Source organism: Malaya genurostris, chromosome 2 (assembly GCF_030247185.1).
Source record: "Malaya genurostris strain Urasoe2022 chromosome 2, Malgen_1.1, whole genome shotgun sequence".
Taxonomy (NCBI): Eukaryota; Metazoa; Arthropoda; class Insecta; order Diptera; family Culicidae; genus Malaya; species Malaya genurostris.
In genome coordinates, this window is record NC_080571.1 from 71672163 (window position 1) to 71690576 (window position 18414).

Genomic DNA, 18414 nt, shown 5'->3' on the forward strand with positions numbered 1-18414 from the left:
GTTGTGTTATGATGATAATCATAGATAATTCTTTTTCATTTAATGTGGCTAAATACAAAGAATTATCTCTCAGCATAATCCCTCAGACCCTATTATTAAACCAAACAATAATCGAAGTATAAAGCATAATATTTTGGTCTAACCTTGCTTCCCAGAATCTTGAGAAGGGATCCAGACTAAGTGTAGTGTCATTTAAGGGATATTTTCCAAAAATTTTCAAATGTAAAAATTTGTTGAAGGCATAAAATAGAGTAGAATCAATTGTTTTGAAAGAATCTAATTGTCGTTTTGATCATTCGCTAAAAATGTAAACACTAAAAGCAGAGTAAGTTTGTAATTCTTCACTGTTTAATGAATCCACCATCATCTTTATTTTTGTATTGATTATGGGTATCTTAGAATTATTACATTTTTAATGTAATCGTAATCGGTCGTGTCTTGCATACAACCCTCTAATTTTTTTTCAACACCGTTAAGCAGCACATAGTAGTTCTTCACTTAATAAGTCCTAATTCAAGAAACAACAACATCACTATCACCATTTAAGCCAATATGAAGATAATGTAAACAAATCAACATACCTTACTCTGCATGCGCCTTCGGTAAAAGTCATGCTCAAAGTGCTCCTGGAAGCACTCGATGAATCGCCGCATAAAGTCCCGATGTGAGACGGTTTGCCGAGCCGATTCGGGCAAATTGTTGGTAACGTAGTTCACGCAAGACCGCGCAAAGTCGGCCGACGCGGCGCGAGCATGCCGCTCGCAGAACTCCGCCCATACGCTCCCACTGCCTGCCGTTAGGACAGACGTGACACCGCCCGTCGGTGTGACACCCGTTGTGGCAGTTCCCGGGGTGGTAGCGGCTCCTGCTGCCGTGGTGGTACCGGTACCGCCAGAAGTATAACTAGTGTTGCATAAACTTTGATCACCTTCCGTCAAGTTGGCCATTCTAAAGGCCCTCGTGTAGTGTTTAAACTAGACTGCACCTCTTATCAGGCAGTTGTTCTTTCGCTGCAATCGGCTGCTGTTTATTTATCTTTTCTGGGTTTTACTGCTGAAACAATATACTTTAGTGTCCAGTCATTGTAGGTGATCTGCGAATGAAGAAGATAATTGCGTTACTGCACTTCATCGGATAATATGTTTCAACTTTACTCGTACTATCGTCGGTGCTTAATATTGTATGTGTTTACTATAAATTAAACTTTTGAGTATTTTACCTGATAATGGAAAAAAAAACTTATATAGGGTTAGACTGCCAAAAGTCAACACTTTTTCAAAAAGTGATTCGCTAAATAAACTTAAAGTTTCTAGGCTAAATAAACCTAAAGTTTCTACGCTAAATAAACTTAAAGTTTCCATTTGTACTTTAAAAGTTTAGCGCATGTGCGAGTGCCCAGTAAATCAGAACATCGGACGCATCGTGCAAGAAAGCTTTTGATTGCGTTTTGAGCTTACATAGTGTATCGGTAGAATAAAAGAGTGAAGAAATACCAAAGCAGAGAGCGAATGTCCTGATTCTCAGTCATTCGTCATCTAACACTCGATGTGGATAGACGAATAACCTACTACGACTAATTTCGATTTTGTTTTATTTTTTATTCGCAGTTGTCTACCTACCCAAGCTATGGGTAAAAACCGCCATAGATCCGAGAAGGATCCAAAGGATGCTAAGCGTCTGAAGCCAAGTGATGTACAGGTAAACGACCGTTTGCTGAGTAAAAACCAATATGCTGATCTGCCAGTAGATGTTGAAGAGGAACTGCAGAAGAAGGAAAAAATGCCGCCTTTCTACCTGAAGGGCTTCCCACCAACTCTACGCTCGGACTTCAACACACTGATCAGCAAAGGACTTCAGGCAACAATCCGTTTATGTACTGAAGGCTACAAAATAACTGTTCCGGCTTTGAACCACTACAAAGGAGTGGAATGTTATCTGAAGCAGACAAAAGCGGAATACTTCACACACGATATTGCCGCCAACAAACCTATGAAGGTTGTACTTCGAGGACTACCCGACATGATGGAAGCCGAACTAAAGCAGGCACTGTCGGAGGCTGGACTAAAGCCTTTGATGGTATTTAAAATGAAGCGCCATAATACGGACAAAAAGTTTAGAGATCAACTGTACCTGATTCATCTGGAGAAGGGCTCCATCACCATGAGTCAACTGAAAACGATTAAATCGTTATTTCACATAATCATCGAATGGCAAAAGTATAAACCGGTACATCGGGATGTCACACAGTGCACGAACTGTTTGAACTACGGCCATGGAGCGAGGAATTGCCACATGAAAAGTCGGTGCGGGAAATGTGCCGAACCACACAATACCAACGATTGCCTACTAGATGACATCGCTGTAAAATGTGTGAACTGTGATGGCGACCATCCATCTACTAGCAAATCGTGTCCCAAACGTGCTGAGTTCACAAAAATTCGACAACAGGCGTCCCGCAAACAATCAACGCGCAAGAATGTTCCACAGAAGGATGAAGTTAATTTCCCACGGCTCCCACCGAAGAGGGATATTCCGAATTTGCCGCCACTTCCTCGCAGCAATCCAAAAGATTCAGCCGCTGGATCACAAAAAGAATCTTCCTCAAAAATCCCTCCTGGATGGGGCAATAATCAACCACAAGCAAAGGATGACTCTGGTGATTTATTTTCTGCTGAACAACTGATCGTCATTTTTGAAACAATGACAACAAAACTACGAAACTGCAGAACGCGGTTAGATCAAATCAACGCCTTAGGCAAATTCATCATCGAATATGCAATATAATGAGTTGGTTATAGTAAATTGGAATGCTTGCTCACTCAGGAGCAAAACTGCTGAATTGTCCGACTTTCTTCAAGAGAAGAATGCCGATATTGCTATTTTAACTGAAACTCATCTTAAACCTGAAATTTCTATTTTTATTTCCAATTACAGGATTCACAGGCTCGACAGGGCAACTACCAGAGGAGGGGGAGTTGCCATTGCCATTAAACGATCTATTCAGCATAGGCTTATGTCAGCCTTTAAATTGCAACTAATAGAAGCCATCGGAATTGAGATTACAACGACGATGGGACCCATCATCATCATTGCAGCGTACTGCCCCAAACAAACGAATCTTCGAGATGGTACGTGTGCATCATTGAAGCGAGATCTGGCTATGCTCACTCGACGACAGAACAAATTCATCATTGCTGGGGACCTGAACGCACGGCATGAGCTGTGGGGAAACAGAAGACAGAATCGAAACGGATTCGTACTTGCCGAAGATTACGAAGCTGGACAATACAACATCTTCGCTCCGGATCAACCAACGCGACTTTCCAGATCGGGAGTTCATTCCATTTTGGATATATTCATCAGCAACATAGCCATAGACAGCTCTCCGGTTGTCTTCTACGAGCTCTCTTCTGACCACTTTCCAGTAATATTGACGTTGGGATCTTCACCAGATACAGTGCCTATTCAACCACGGAGGAACTATTATCGCACCGATTGGGTCCAATTTCAACAAATCGCCGACCAACATATTAATATCGATCTGCCACTTGATTCCCCGATGGAAATCGATGCGGCCCTATCTTCCTTCCAGCATTCAATCACAGTCGCTCGTGATAGGACGGTTCCAGTACAACATATGCCGAGTTCCTCTCTTCAAATCGACAGTGTCACCAAGAAACTCATCCGACTTCGAAATATCTACCGGAGGCAGTATCAACGAACCGGCATCCTAGATAGGAAGACTTCTTATAACAACTTAACTAGGATAATCCAGGAAAGGATATCTGAGCTTCGCAACAGGAACTTCCAGCAAAAGCTTCGAGAAATTCTCCCACATTCAAAGCCCTTCTGGTCCTTAACGAAGGTGCTTAAGAAAAAACCGAAGCCTATTCCTCCTCTGATGTCACCCCAGGACGCAGCTGAAGGAATACCTTTAATCACACCAGTAGAGAAGGCAAATGCGCTAGGCCAGCAGTTTGTGTGTTCTCACAATTTAGGACTCAACATTGTTAGTCCATATGAAAGAGCCGTTGCTGATAGCGTAGCTGAGGTTGACCAATCAGACAGCTTGGTTTCTGAGGAAAGTAGAGCCACTGCGAATGAGCTGATGGCTTTTGTGAAAAAAACCAAAAATATGAAGGCCCCCGGTTTCGACAACACATTCAACATTGAGCTGAAACATTTGAGTATTCGCTCATTTGTCTTCTTAGCTAAAATTTTTAACAGGTGCTGGGAGCTTGGTTACTTCCCTTCAATGTGGAAGTTAGCTAAAGTTATCCCAGTTTTGAAACCGGGGAAAGATCCTTCCTTTTCCAAGAGCTATCGGCCCATCAGCTTACTCTCTGCCCTATCCAAGCTGTTTTAAAAAGGCAATACAAAGGCGAATTCTTGCTTTTGCAGATGAACAGGATATATTTCTGGAAGAACAGTTTGGGTTCCGGAAAGGAAGATCCACCATCCACCAGCTCACAAGGGTTAACAACGTCATCCAGCAAAACAAATCAGTGTCCAAAACGACTGCCATGGCAATATTGGATATTGAAAAAGCATTCGATAATGTGTGGCACGATGGACTGGTGTTCAAACTGCATCGGTATAATTTTCCCATGTATCTTATTAAAATTATCAAAAATTATCTTGCAGATAGAGCATTCCAGGTTTCTCTGAATAATGCACTTTCAGAAAGATTTACTATTCCTGCTGGTGTACCCCAGGGAAGTATCCTAGGTCCCATTCTATACAACATTTTCACATCAGACATCCCACCTCTTCCAGGTGGTGGTGTTCTGTCACAATTTGCTGATGATACTGCCATTCTTTACAAAGGTCGTGTCATTAATGCTCTGAAAAATAAACTACAGACAGGTCTGGACGCTTTAACGGAATATTTTACAAGCTGGAAAATTGTGATCAATGCAGCAAAAACTCAGGTCATCTTGTTTCCACATTCAAGATCTCCAAAACTTGTTCCATCAGACGAATGCAGAATACGATTCGGTGATGAGGTCATCCAATGGTCCGACGAAGTTATCTATCTAGGACTCACCTTTGACAGACATCTGATATTCAGGTCACATGTTGACAAAATCGTTCAAAAATGCAGCATACTCATTAGGTCTCTGTATCCGCTGATTTGTAGAACATCTAAACTATGCCTGAAGAATCAGATGGCTGTCTATAAACAAATCATCTACCCTGCAATTGAATACGCAGTCCCTGTTTGGCGGGGTTGTGCACGAACACACAAACTTAGGCTTCAACGCATTCAAAGTAAGATCTTAAAGATGATTCTAAATCTACCCCCTTGGACAAGGACTAGTGAAGTACATGAGATTGCCTCACTGGATATACTAGAACAAAAATTCGAACAATACTGCACGAAATTTGAAGAGAGGTGCTCAATCTCTGAAATACAAATAATTCAAAATTTGTACGTATTAGGTTAGGGATAGTTTTAAGTAGGTAGACATTTTATAAATAATTAAAATAAATATTATGATTAAACATTAGTATGTAAAACAAGAGTAACTAAAACACCTAATATTAATAACGAATCGTATGAACAACAAAGATGAAAGGCCAAAGGGTCAAAACACTTGTACTGTAAAATGTTGATGTAATACACAAAAATAAGATTAATAAACAGATATTTATGCAAAAAAAAAATCCTGATTCTCAGGGGATGGGATATATCGGGGTTGGATTTCCAACTCCGAACATAGGGTTAGAGTTTTTCTGGCCCTAAGAGGCGAATGACCTTAACGGTAAAGCCTCTATGATCAAAACAAAACAGCGTTTAACACTCCTTCACACCCTATCGGGGAGACGTCGGCTCGAAAATGCCTTGTTTGATGTTCCCTCGCTCTGTTTCTCTAGCGATACATAATGTAAAAATAAAGCTTTCTTAGGTCGACGCGGTTGATGCAAATGGTGCAGAATTGTCCGATGACGGGCCGATGGAAGCGCTACGATCGGCCCCATATCGTGCTCAATCGGTGTGGACATATCGATATCGAATCCCAGTGAAATTTGTAGACCCGCATAAGTCCGATCATCGGTCCGATTATCGGACCGATTGAGCACGATACAGGGCCGATCGTAGCGCTTCGATCGGCCCGTCATCGGACAATTCCTAAAAAAGCTTTATGTTTACATTATGTATCGCTAGAGAAACAGAGAGAAGGAATATCAAACAAGACATTTTCGAGCCGACGTCTTCCCGATAGGGTGAGAAAGATTGTTAAACATTTGTTTCGATCATAGAGGCTTTAACCTTAAGGTAATTCGCATGTTAGGCCCAGAAAAACTCTGGCCCTAAATTCGGGGTTTGAAATCCAACCCCGATATATTCCATCCCCCGAGTATCAGACATCCGCTCTCAGCTTTGGTATATCTTCATTCTTTTGTTCTACCGATGCTCTATGTAAGCTCGAAACGCAATCAAAAGCTTTCGTGCACGATGCGTCCGATGTTCGGATTTACTGGGATGTTTTGAACATAAAGCTAAAGTGTGTAACTTCATTACATAAATCAATGTCATGTCATGTCAGTTTGAAGTTTCTGTGTATCGAAGTAAACATGATTAATAATTGTCAAGCACGTAAATAAAAAGATTTGGACAAAATGACTGCAAGAGTCTTCATTCGTGCAACTGGTCGCTAGTGATTTAATCGGCCTCTTACCTATATATTTTAGAGATTATGGACAGTAAGTATATTCGTATAAATTCCCGATGAATTTTTAAAAAACCCGTATCAACGAAGGACTGTTCCTAATGTTTACTTTACATATGTTTATTAAGTTTTATAGTACGCCACAATACTCGGTTTGTGACTGCCGCTCTCTATCCTCGATCACGCCCGATGCATGCCAGTCCACGTTCTTCGCTTTCTTGTACCAACTGGATTACCAATTTTGCAGGGGTAGAATCATGTAAGGTGATAAGTGACTATCACCTCCTGGTGATAAAGAGGTGATCACCAGAATGTTTGGAATCACCGAAGGTGATCACTTTTACTATCACCATCACCGGTGATTGAGCCAACTTCACTCCATTGATCACCTGTCAAGAAATGTCAATTTTTCAGGAGTAAAATATGAATGTGGCGTATACCGTTGATATTAGGAGGAGTAACATATGAAAGTGGCGTATAGCCATATAATATTTTAAAATCTAAATTTTTTTCCTATAGTTTTCAATCCTTTTGATTAATTCGAGTCATGTTCATCAATGATGATTTGTATGGATCGAAGAGTAACGTTGAAAAAAATTACCTCGCGAGTATGGCAAACTGCGCACAAACAAATAAAAAAAAATCACTTGTTGGTTTAATTTAGTGCCGATTTTTATTTTTCAATGGAAATCATAATGTCACAGTCAGTTCTGTGGGATAAATTTGCTAGCTTTGAAATGACACGAATTGTTAGATCTTCTTGATGTTTCACAACGGATGGCATTCCTCTCGAATGAGAAAGATCCGTTAAATAATTTCTTGTATAGATTTCATTCACTTTACGATTATGGCATTTCACAGAGCTGTCAAATGCTAGTTCCATTTTGGAAATTTCACCCAACGGTACTACGAATATCCACTATGATTAGCAGCAACTAATTGTCCAAAAATATTGCCTTATTTTTAGTTCAACTCACAAGAAGAAAATTAAGAACGCAGTTTAATCTTTTTTACTCGTTCAGTTGAACGAGACTGATATGTCGCTCACTAAGTCACGGCCATCTAATTCTACTGAAAATGTTAGCATAGATTTTTTATGTTGTTACGTTATGTGCAACCGGAGATGTCTACATTCATAAACTTATCACTTTTCCACAAAGCAATTTATCTTTGACTCTACGAATACCCCAATGCTATTTCTTCAAATGATAATTACAACATAAATGAATTGATTTAATTGATAAATACTACCGTTCATTCTATGAATTCTTTAAACAATACAAACTAAGTTACTTTTCATTTTGGTATTTAATTTTTACACAAAATCAGTACGAATATTATTAAAAAATTATCCTCTCCGACCAATTTTGGTAGGCTATGTTTATATCAGTGGCTTAAAATTCACCTAACGGACAATAATTTATAAAGCCATTTCTTAAAAAATCAAATCACTACTAAAAGTGATAACTAAATTGCTATCACCTCCATTTTGACATGAAGGTGATTAAATCGAGGTGACTATCACCTTACGTAATGCCAAAGTTTGATAGTGATGTTAGCCTTTCAGCACTGGTGACAGAACTTGGTGATTATCACCTTACATGATTCCAAATTTTCAAAAGTGATAATCACTTTATGATAATCACCTTACATGATTCCACCCCAGGATTATTGTTCGGCATTCTTGAAACATGCCCTACCCACCGAATCCTTCCGACTTTGGCAACCTTCTAGATTCTGGGGGCCGTCTTTAACACGCGTCACTCGAAAACTCCGAGTTCTTGCAGGTCCCCCTCGAGCATGATCAATGTAGATGGTCGCCGCTCGCTCTTATAAGCGTTTTCTACATGGTACATTTGGAACGTAGGTTTGTTTACCGCAGTTCCGTTTGGAGCTCGTAGCAGGTACGACTTCCACTGATGATGCGTCTTCGTATTTCACGACTCGCATTGTTGTCAGTCGTTAGTAAAAATCCGAGGTAGACAAATTACTTCACTACCTCGAAGGTATCTCCGTCTATCGTGACTTCATTTCTTAGACGAATCCTATCGTGACCGGTTTCGCTTACTAGCATGTACTTTGTTTTCGACGCATTCACCACAATTTCGACCTTTGCTGCGTTTCTGGCGGGTGTACACCTCACCTCTGCCACCGTTCCAAAGTTTTTCGCGATAATGTCCATATCATCCGCAAAGCACACAAATTGATTAGAATTCGTGAAAATCGTTCCCCGGCTCGTCACATTACACTTTCCAGGGCCATGTTAAATAGTAGGCATATGAGAAAATCCGTCACCTTGTCGCAGTCCGCGGCGAGATCCGAAAGAAGTGGATAGTTCACGCGAAACCCTTACGCAGCTTTGCATACTGTTCACCGTTGCTTTGATCATTCTAGTCAGCTTCCAAGGAAAGCTGATCTCGTCCATGATTTTCCATAGCTCTGTTCGGTTTCCCACATCTTGACTATTACCGGTGCAAACAGGTGGTCAACTTTTCTGGGCCTATCTTGAGGTGTTCAGCTGCGATGTCATCCTTACCTGCTGCTTTGTTGGTTTCGAGCTGGTGCATGGCATCCCTCATTTCGTCTTTTGCTGCACTGACTTAGTCGTCTCCTCGGTATTCTTGAATCCTCATGTTACTACGCCGTTCAGGCGCTTATCTCACCTCTGTCCGTTGAAAGACTACCGTCCTAATCCCTTCACATTTCGGTTCGCAGCACTGAGTCGTTGCGGGATTTGTTGAGCTTCTTATAGAACTTTCTCGCAATCCGGCTTCTTTCAGGTGGCGTTTTTTTTTTCTTACAAAAAGATGCGGGTCTGCTGTTTCCGTTTTTGTTTGTATCGTTCCACGTTCTGCCGGGTTCCACGTTGAATCATGAGGAAGGAGTGTATCGAAAATAAGCTATCCACATACATTTGTGGTTGTACGCATGTATTTGTGATGGTTTTTTATGCTCATTTGTCAGCTTTCGTTTGTTTATTTGCTTGTGCGGTCGAAATTCTGCGTTTCAAAATGTCGCGTATTGAACAGGAAGTGAAAATTAAGGTTCTAGACACATGGCTAAGTGAGAAGGGAATTACTATGCGAAAATTGGCGAAGCGGTTTGGAATTCATCATGCCAGTGTTAAAACCATCATTTATAAGTTTGGGGAACACTCTTTGAATGAGCTACCAGTAAGAGGAAGAAAACCCGGTTCTTCCAACCCGAAAGTGGTATCTCTAATCATGAAGAACATATCAATGTCAATACGTGATTTGGCCTGAAAAGCAGGAACGAGTGTCGGAATGATCCAGCGTGTCAAGAGATGAAATCACCTGAACACTTTCAAGAAGCAAAAAATCTCGAAACAAAGTGTAGAACAGAAGAAGCAAACAGCAAGAAGGTCCCGGAAATTCTATTCGCGTCTTTTGCAGTACCTGGATGCATTCGTTTTGATGAACGATGAGACATATAAAGGAGAACACAAAAACTCTTACTTTACTGTCGTCGTTGGGGAGGATGTGAGCAATGAGTACAGGTCGATTCAAGTGGATAAATTCAGTAGAAAGGTACTGGTATAGCAAGCAATATGTTCCTGTGGTTTGAAGTCAACCATTTTTTACACTACCGGAACTTTAAATGCAGAAATCTATCTATCTGAATGTCTCCAGAAGAGATTGCTGCCTTTTTATAAAAGCATAGTACACCTCCACAGTTTTGGCCGGATTTAGCGTCGGCTCACTATGCCAAAACCACTCTCAATTGGCTTGCGGAAAAGGGTTTAAATTTCGTTGAGAAAAATATCAATGCATTAAATTGCCCTCAGCTTCGACCCATCGAACGTTATTGGGCAATCTTGAAGAGGGTCTTCAAGAAGACTGACAGCTGTGAACACGCAGGATTTCAAAAAAAAATTGGGCTCAAGCGTCCAAAAAATGCGATGCAACACTTGTCCGGAACTTGATGAATAACTTAAATTTCATCCGGTTTTCATTTCACCATTACCAGATAGTGGTCAGAGTCGACGTTAGCACCACGATAGATCCTGACGTCGATAATGTCGGAGTAGTGCGGAGTAGTCCATCAATCAGAACGTGGTTTCCGTGCACGTACATTATGTACGTACACCGACCACATGCTAGGTACGGTTGAACCAGCGATAGAGGAGAGACAGAACAAAGCAAAAACAAAACTGTTCACTGTTCAGCAGTAGGCGAACGTGGAGTCCGTACACGATGTAAGTTCATGGCGTTTGAATGTACCACTGTACATGTGTATGCGCTCGTATACAAATGTATGAGTTTGGTTTTGAACATGACTGGAGAGTTCAGGGTAAGAACAGAACTTCATTTCTAAGTTTTTTAAATGATTTCATTTGAATGCGATTTGAAGTGAAAGTGAAAGGTTCAGAAAGTGCGGTTTTACTGTTACGTAACTTATATCATTATATCGATACAATTTGATATTCGAATTTGATCAATTATCCAATCGTATAATTTGAACGAATCTAAGATTGATAAAATCAGTTCTGCCATCTTAAAGCAAAATTTAGCAATTGGGGAAAATCTTTGAAAGGTGCATTTCCCGATCCCATCGTCGAGCTGAGTTGAATGGTGTATAACACTACGGGTATCTAAGGCTCCAATAAAAACAATCGTTTTCTTAGCAATTCTATACTTTCCTATAAAGAATAATGATTCTAGTCTAATAAAAATGCTTTAAATACCGCGTTAATGCACGTTTACATTCAATAAGACGGGGCTAATGAGAGCAATGAAAAATTACCCGACCGCAAAACATTATCAAAACCGTCGTCTGAATAAGAAAAAAGCAGCACGTGAGAGCAGTGTGGCCCCTCCCGAAATCGGACACCTTTATAGATTGATTTCTACATTATTATGCATTATTAGGCATGCTCAATCGGACTGGTCGGACACCAGTTTTCTTGGATTGTCATGGCATGCTTTTCATAACTACCTTGAAAAATGAAAATTAAACCATAGTATTATACCGTTTTCGTTTTAGAACCTACACGCGAGCGACTCTGACTCCGAGTAAAACGAACACGTGGCACGCGCCCTAAACAACAACTCATATAAAATAAACAAACTCGCATGGATGCGTGGTGCGACCCGAGAAAATTTTCAGAGCGAAACTACGCGATTTGAGTCTGATCTAGAGCGACCTCAGGTTGCTAAAACAAACTCATCAAAAGTTGTTTTGGCGACTCTGGGTCAGCTCTCGGGCTGCTCTGATCAATAAACGAAAACGGTATTAGTGTGCATTATTGGAGCGATTGAATACCGAATATCGCTACCATGGCAATATAAGAGCAACGCTACCATCTACGAATTAGAATTCCAATTGCTTCCTTATCCGCCTTATTCACTCAAATTGGCATCCTCGAACTGTCACGATATCCCTGCGTTCAAAATGTCGCATTCCTACTAATATATGATAATTTATTTAAACTGTTAATTATTTTCTATTTGAATTCAGAAATTCTTTTTAGTTCATTAATTACTTTTGAGTCTGCACTTACACTTCTAAGAAACAAGAGGTACTAAATGCGCACCAAGAACTAGATACATAAATAATCTAGATGTTTTATGTTCGATCAGGGCCCCTCCCGAAACGAAATCCTGGGTACGTGTACGTGGCCTGCGTGTGAAGTATTAGCTCCTCGGACGACTGTATTAAAGTAGTCAGATGAGTATTAAAGACTGTCCCAGAAAGTATGGACGCAACCAAAAACCGCTACCATTTCGCAATGGTTCAGAATCTGTCAATTTTTATGGCAGCAACCTGTTGTTTACACTCTTCTCTAACCACTTGTGCAGTTGTTTATTCGTTTTCATTAGTTTGTTTCGAAGTGCGTGGACTTTCAGCAGAACAACGTCGAAAAATTGTGTACAAATGGTGCACAGAACGCGGACTGTCACTGAGTAAGTGAAAAAGCCGTGCGAAATGCAATCAGGAAGTTCGGTGAGGATAACACCTTTAAGAATAAACCGAAAACGGGTCGAAAAAAAGGTCCTGCTAACTCTCAGTTGGATAAACGTATACTAAGGGCGTTCGAGCAAAAGAAGGAGATTTCAGTTCGGTATGTGGCCAAAAAGTAGGTACTTCGAAGTCAAATGTTCTTCGTGCTAAAGAACGTTTGAATCTTCGAACCTATAAGAAGCAGAAATAACCAAAACGTATTCCGAAACAAGAAGCATCGATCAGGCCGAGGGTTCGAAAGCTGTACAATACGATTCTTGCTGGAAATTTGAACTGCATAATCATGGACGACGAAACCTACGTGAAACTCGATTACAAATCCTTGCCGGGACCACAATATTATACGGTGCGAGAAAGGCAAGTGTTAAATCAGTCCGAGACATCGACTGAAGTCGAAAAATTTGGTAAGAAAGCTATGGTCTGGCAAGCAATTTGTATCTGCGGTAAGATTTCGAAACCCTTCATGAACAGCGAAATATACATCAAGGAATGTTTACAAAAACGACTTCTACCCATGATTCGAAGTCACAAGAATCCTGTTGTCTTCTGGCCAGATCTTGCTTCTTGCCACTACTCGAAATCAACGGTAGAATGGTATACTACCAAAAATGTCACCCAAAAGACATGAATCCAGCAAATTGCCCACAACTTCGACCAATTGAGGAATTTTGGGCATTAACGAAGGCACATCTTAGGAAACATGTCTCGGCAGCCGAAACCATTCAACAGTTCGAAAAAGATTGGAAAAAAGTGTCAAAACTTGTCGCCAAGAAGTCTGTACGGAATTTAATGAGGAACGTTCGCAAGAAGGTGCGCCCGCTAGTCTACAATGGCTAAGTAGCAAATGTTGAGAATAATATTCTGTTGTTGTAGTCTAATATTATCAGTATATCGAATAAAATTTGAATATCTAACACTTGTGAATTATTTACAGCGAAATCAAAGTGCTTTTCACACTTTCTGGAACAGTCTTTAGAGATGGTCTGGTATAGAGATTCTACCCGACCCGAACCCGAATGAGCAGTAAAAATTTTACTCGTACCCGACCAAAACCCGTCCGGTTTCGGTTCGTGTTTCGGGTGCAAATACCCGTAATCCGACCATGCCTATAACGCTTACTAGAACACACGCTTAGAAGTGGCTCCTCAGTGAGTGAATCAAAGGTACTCATTTCCGACAGCTGAGAACAATTGTCAAAAATATTAGTAGAATTTAAAACTATCACTGTGTGAAAATTCAGGTTGGAGAAAGTAAAGTGTCCTAGATGGCAAGCCGTATCAGGCTCTAGTTGGTAAGTAAAATACATTAAAATTTTTGTTTACATTTTAAAATAAAAATACATTGTGAAGCATAAATAGATTTCCAATGCCTTGGTTACTTTCTACTCATTTAAAAATGTTAACAAAAGGGAGTAATATCTACTCAAATTTTGCGAAAAGCATATTTATCCTAAATGTCGCAATACAAGTTGTACTCAGGATTCTGAAAATCAATTCAGTTCCAGAATTTCATAAACTGAAATATGGATTTGGATTCCGAACATGAATTTTGCCACTGAATTCGGAGCCAGTCCTAGATTCCGAATTTAGTTCTTTGATTCAGTTGCGGTTCTTGAATATCCAGAATGCAGTAATATATAAATGATAGGGAAAATGTAGGTAGTTAACAGTTGAACATCGGAAAAATTCTATCAATCAATTCTGTTTAGAACCATTTGAATACTTACATAGAACTATGCATTGTTTCCCTCTACTGAATATGTAGACATACTGAAAAAAAAAAACGTTTTTTTCAACTAATACGAACGATTATTGATATTCGGAAGTGTTAAAAGAGCATGTTAGTTTAATTCGTATTCACGTCCTTCAGTTGTGTCTCTGGCATTACCCACCCGCCTTTTTATAAATTTCAGCAGATCTCGGCGATTCATGCATTTTAAATTTCCGAAACCTCCCAACGGACCTTTTCGGGATGTTTAACAGTCCGTTGAAGCAGCCTACTAGTGTAGATTATTCTGGTATCTCTGATGCTAAGAAATACAGGGTTGTTACGGTCGCGCGGATTTCGCGGATTTAGCGCGCTTTCTGCAAATGTTTTGATGCTATGGCGCGGTTTACGCACGAATTTCAAAAAACATCATTCCGCATTTGTGAGTTATGTGTTCAAAAAAAAAAAGTTCTTTGCAAATTTTTAAAGCTTGTGAGTTTTCTGAAACCCCATGAATTGGTGAATGTTCATCTTGATAAAATCAAAATTTGCTAGAAGGCGGTTCTAGCAAATGTTTTCTTCAGTGGACAAAATTTCGATTCTATGCTCTTCGATCTCGAGTGATATATATTGATATTTCAACAGAGCTGTTACCAGGAATTACAAAAACATTTCGATATATGAGATTGCGTTTCCCCATTCTAATGCGGAAATCGTGAAAAGATTTTCGCACTCGGAGATATTGATGTCAGATGGAAGAAATCGTCTCAGTGAAAACACATTCAATAATGCAAAGAACGTAATAAATGAAATGCTATTCTTTAATAAAATGGTCACAAATTTTGTGTATGATAAAAATCGCATTCTTAATACAGTGTAGGTTACTAAATTTGGGGAAGCTGAAGGCTTTGGCATGGAGCTATGCTGAGTCTCAGATATGTAGTCAGAGCAACTATGTGTTATAAAATGCAGAACTATAATTTCAAACAGCTTCGATACAGCGTACAAAGCAGCAATTCCACGGTAGTTGGATACTATACCCTTGTGCACATAGGATTTCTCTCGTATTTCAGGAAAAAATCCAGAGCGCAAAGAACAATTGAAAATGTTGAATGAACCAACAAACTATTAGAACTATTTCTTATCACCACGGATGGAATCCCAGAGCTTCTTCGTTTCTTTTCTTGCCCAACTTTACTTCGTAAACCAGTCGTGCAAATTTTGCTTTAAGAATGCGATTTCTATCATACACAAAATTTGTGACCATTTGCTGTTACCTCTGGAGTTCCTCAAAGAAGACACCTTGGACCATTTATAATTTTATTTTAGCTCAACGATCTAATTTTTCGATCAAGTGTATAAAACTATCGTTCGCCGATAACTTTCATATTTCATATTTCAAAATGGTTTTAAATGCCACTAAATGCTCCGTTATCCCTTTTAGTACCAAATTCTGTATTCAAGTTCCACTATAATTCTCCACAAACTGTTCTCGAACGCGCATCGTCTGTTAAGGACATGGATGGTATTCTGGATTCCAAGTTAAATTTTAAAGAGCACATCCAAATCATTTGGATGATTTTAATATATTGACACAAAAGATGAGGAGGTTTTATGCCTGCTGGAGAAGAAGTTTGACAGGAACAAACTACAGTGGGCTTTTCCCTGATCCACATAAAAGAATAAAAGTTAAGGAGAAAAAGAAACACATTCAGAGTAAAATCTGATAACAGGAGAAGACGCTTTTATAATTGAAACTGAAATTAAAAAGAGTAAATCAAATCATCCTCATCCTGGTCTGCCTTAAAATTCTTCTTACCAAATGTTTGCCGAGCAAGAAGATGTTGAAGCAAAAAAAAATGTATTCGCTGAAATCTGTTTAACTTCTTTCAAAATCACAATTGAAGGCTTTTTTATTCTTACTGTTGTTGCGTTTGTGATCAGTTCATTTAGCATATTCAATAGTTAGCACTATTAAAAACAAAATAAACAACAAATAGTATTTAGCGGGTAATAGCACCACCGATTCCCTCCATCGAAAGTCTAATCTCATTCGTCAGCCAACAACACAAATTGAACAAGATAATAACACACAGGCCAGCAACCCTGGCATCACTGCTTGTTTACGAACCGCTTCCTCGGCAAACGCACGATGTAAAACATGCGAACACTAGCTTCCGCACAAACGTCAAATAGCACAGAAAGGGAAAAGCAAAGAACATCCACATTCGGCTCAATCAGTCATCGGAGGCGAACGTCAAATTCACTCCGCAGTGACACGAAACAATTCGCCGCTATCGGCCATTCTACATAATCTGAAAACGTGGCCGTAAACAGGTATGTGCTGGTTCGCTCAAACCATCCAAAACTATTGCAATCGTCGATTACAGCTCGAAGATCCGTCCACAACGACTAGCAAGAGGACACCAGCTAACGAACGGGGTAGGAAAACGACTGCGACGCTGTTAAAGCAAATCTAGCGCTAGGAAAGAGCAAAACCCCAAACGCGGTGTGATAGGAAACTTATTCGCGAATCGACGGGCACCAAGCATATTAACGGACACCCCGAAAGGGTAATAACTCACCAAAGAGGGTGGTCACGAAAAGATTCAATATAGCCATTATTTCAGGGTTTTGTTGTTTTTGGTTCGCCTCGCATTTCTTCGGCGACGGCTCAATTCATTGCGTCGGCAGGCGTGCTATCATCGACCCAAGCGGCGCGCGGACAGACAACGATTCTCGTACTTCAAGTTTGGTGGACTGACCCTCTCGTTTGATTCGAGCATTGTTGACGGTGGACAAAGCGGAAAGTTAGCTGACGCATACGGATCGAGAAAAGTACCGTGGCCGGACTCAGTGTGCAACTCGCGGCGTTGGATACCGGCGAGTGAATGCTGACGGAACGAGCGACGTCATTGAGCTGCAGCTGATCGATCGCCGGAAGAGAGCAGCCATTGTGTGTTCGCTGTTGGCAAAATGGCGACGTAATTGAGATGATCAATAGGCTAAGTTCACAAGTCTCCGGTACCGTGAGTAGAAAATCACTATTGTAAATATTATGAGATAACGCTGAGGAAAGTGAAGAATTTAGAAACGGTGGAGGAAGGAAGATATTGTGAGGTTATGATTTGTAGAGGATGGAAAAATAGAGAAAGAGTGCGAAGAGCAGGCCAGTTTTGAGCGAGAAGGTAGGAATGTAGGGAAAGGAGGAGGAAAGTACAGTTGAGTGAGGTTATGATGATGGCTTATGATTGAATATAAACGCATGAAATGACACACCGACTTCATTTTGATTTGTTTGAGCAAGCCTGGAGTAACAATGGCGCCCAACAAAACGAACCATTTTAATCTGTGGTTTATGCATATTTAATAGTTTGTTTAGTGTTTGTTTTTGGATTTTAAAGAAAATAGAATTTTGGCACGATCCAAGAGTATTGCATTAGGTTGCTGATTTTGCAACTCAATTGCTTTTGTTTAGTTGGCTAATCATAGACCTTAAGGATCATGGATCCATCAAGCCTGACAGAAGAAGAGATTTGGTATGAATTGGCGTTGCGCCACGTGAATAATCTCGGCGTACTTCCTCGCAGAGCAAGATCCGTTCGCTTACGGGCGCTCATGCAAGAAGATGAAATCAGAGGAACCATTTATAATAGTTCCGCTCATGTGATGGACTCGGCAGATAATATCAGTCAATGTCAAATTCGGGTACGCGAATTGATGCCAGAAATGCAAAGTGCGTTAAAACGCGGCGATCTTCCGAGTGTTCGGATAATACTATCCCGTTTAACACATTACCGTGAAAGACTAGCCATCGTGGAACCACCGGAAGATCTGAAAGAGACACACGCAACTCTTTCTTTATTAGTGCAATTTTCGTTAGAAGATATAGATGATGTTTTGGGTAATTCCCAGAAAAGTGGTGAACAAGCTGTGAACAGTGATGGTGCGAGAAAAGATAATACGGGTGCCATTCCAAAAGATACTCGTCAAATGTCCACGTCTGCAGAAGCCAACCTTCGGGGATTCGACGTCAACGGAGACCCCATAA

At 40.3% G+C, this 18414-nt stretch overlaps 1 protein-coding gene across 11 annotated transcripts in view; it reads right to left on the reverse strand.

The window, feature by feature from the left end:
• LOC131432269 (SH2B adapter protein 2) overlaps window positions 1-18414 on the reverse strand; it is a 64141-nt gene that overhangs the window by 24352 nt on the left and 21375 nt on the right. For 8 of the 11 annotated variants that reach the window (XM_058598440.1, XM_058598430.1, XM_058598435.1 and 5 more), the window contains one exon: window positions 582-1093. In XM_058598440.1, the coding sequence (XP_058454423.1) occupies window positions 582-947 (366 nt within the window). In that variant the 5' untranslated portion in view covers window positions 948-1093. Of the gene's footprint in view, window positions 1-581; window positions 1094-6683; window positions 9526-14382; window positions 14426-18414 lie in introns of those variants that run through there. The other 3 variants (XM_058598437.1, XM_058598434.1, XM_058598436.1) reach the window with 2 other exon arrangements.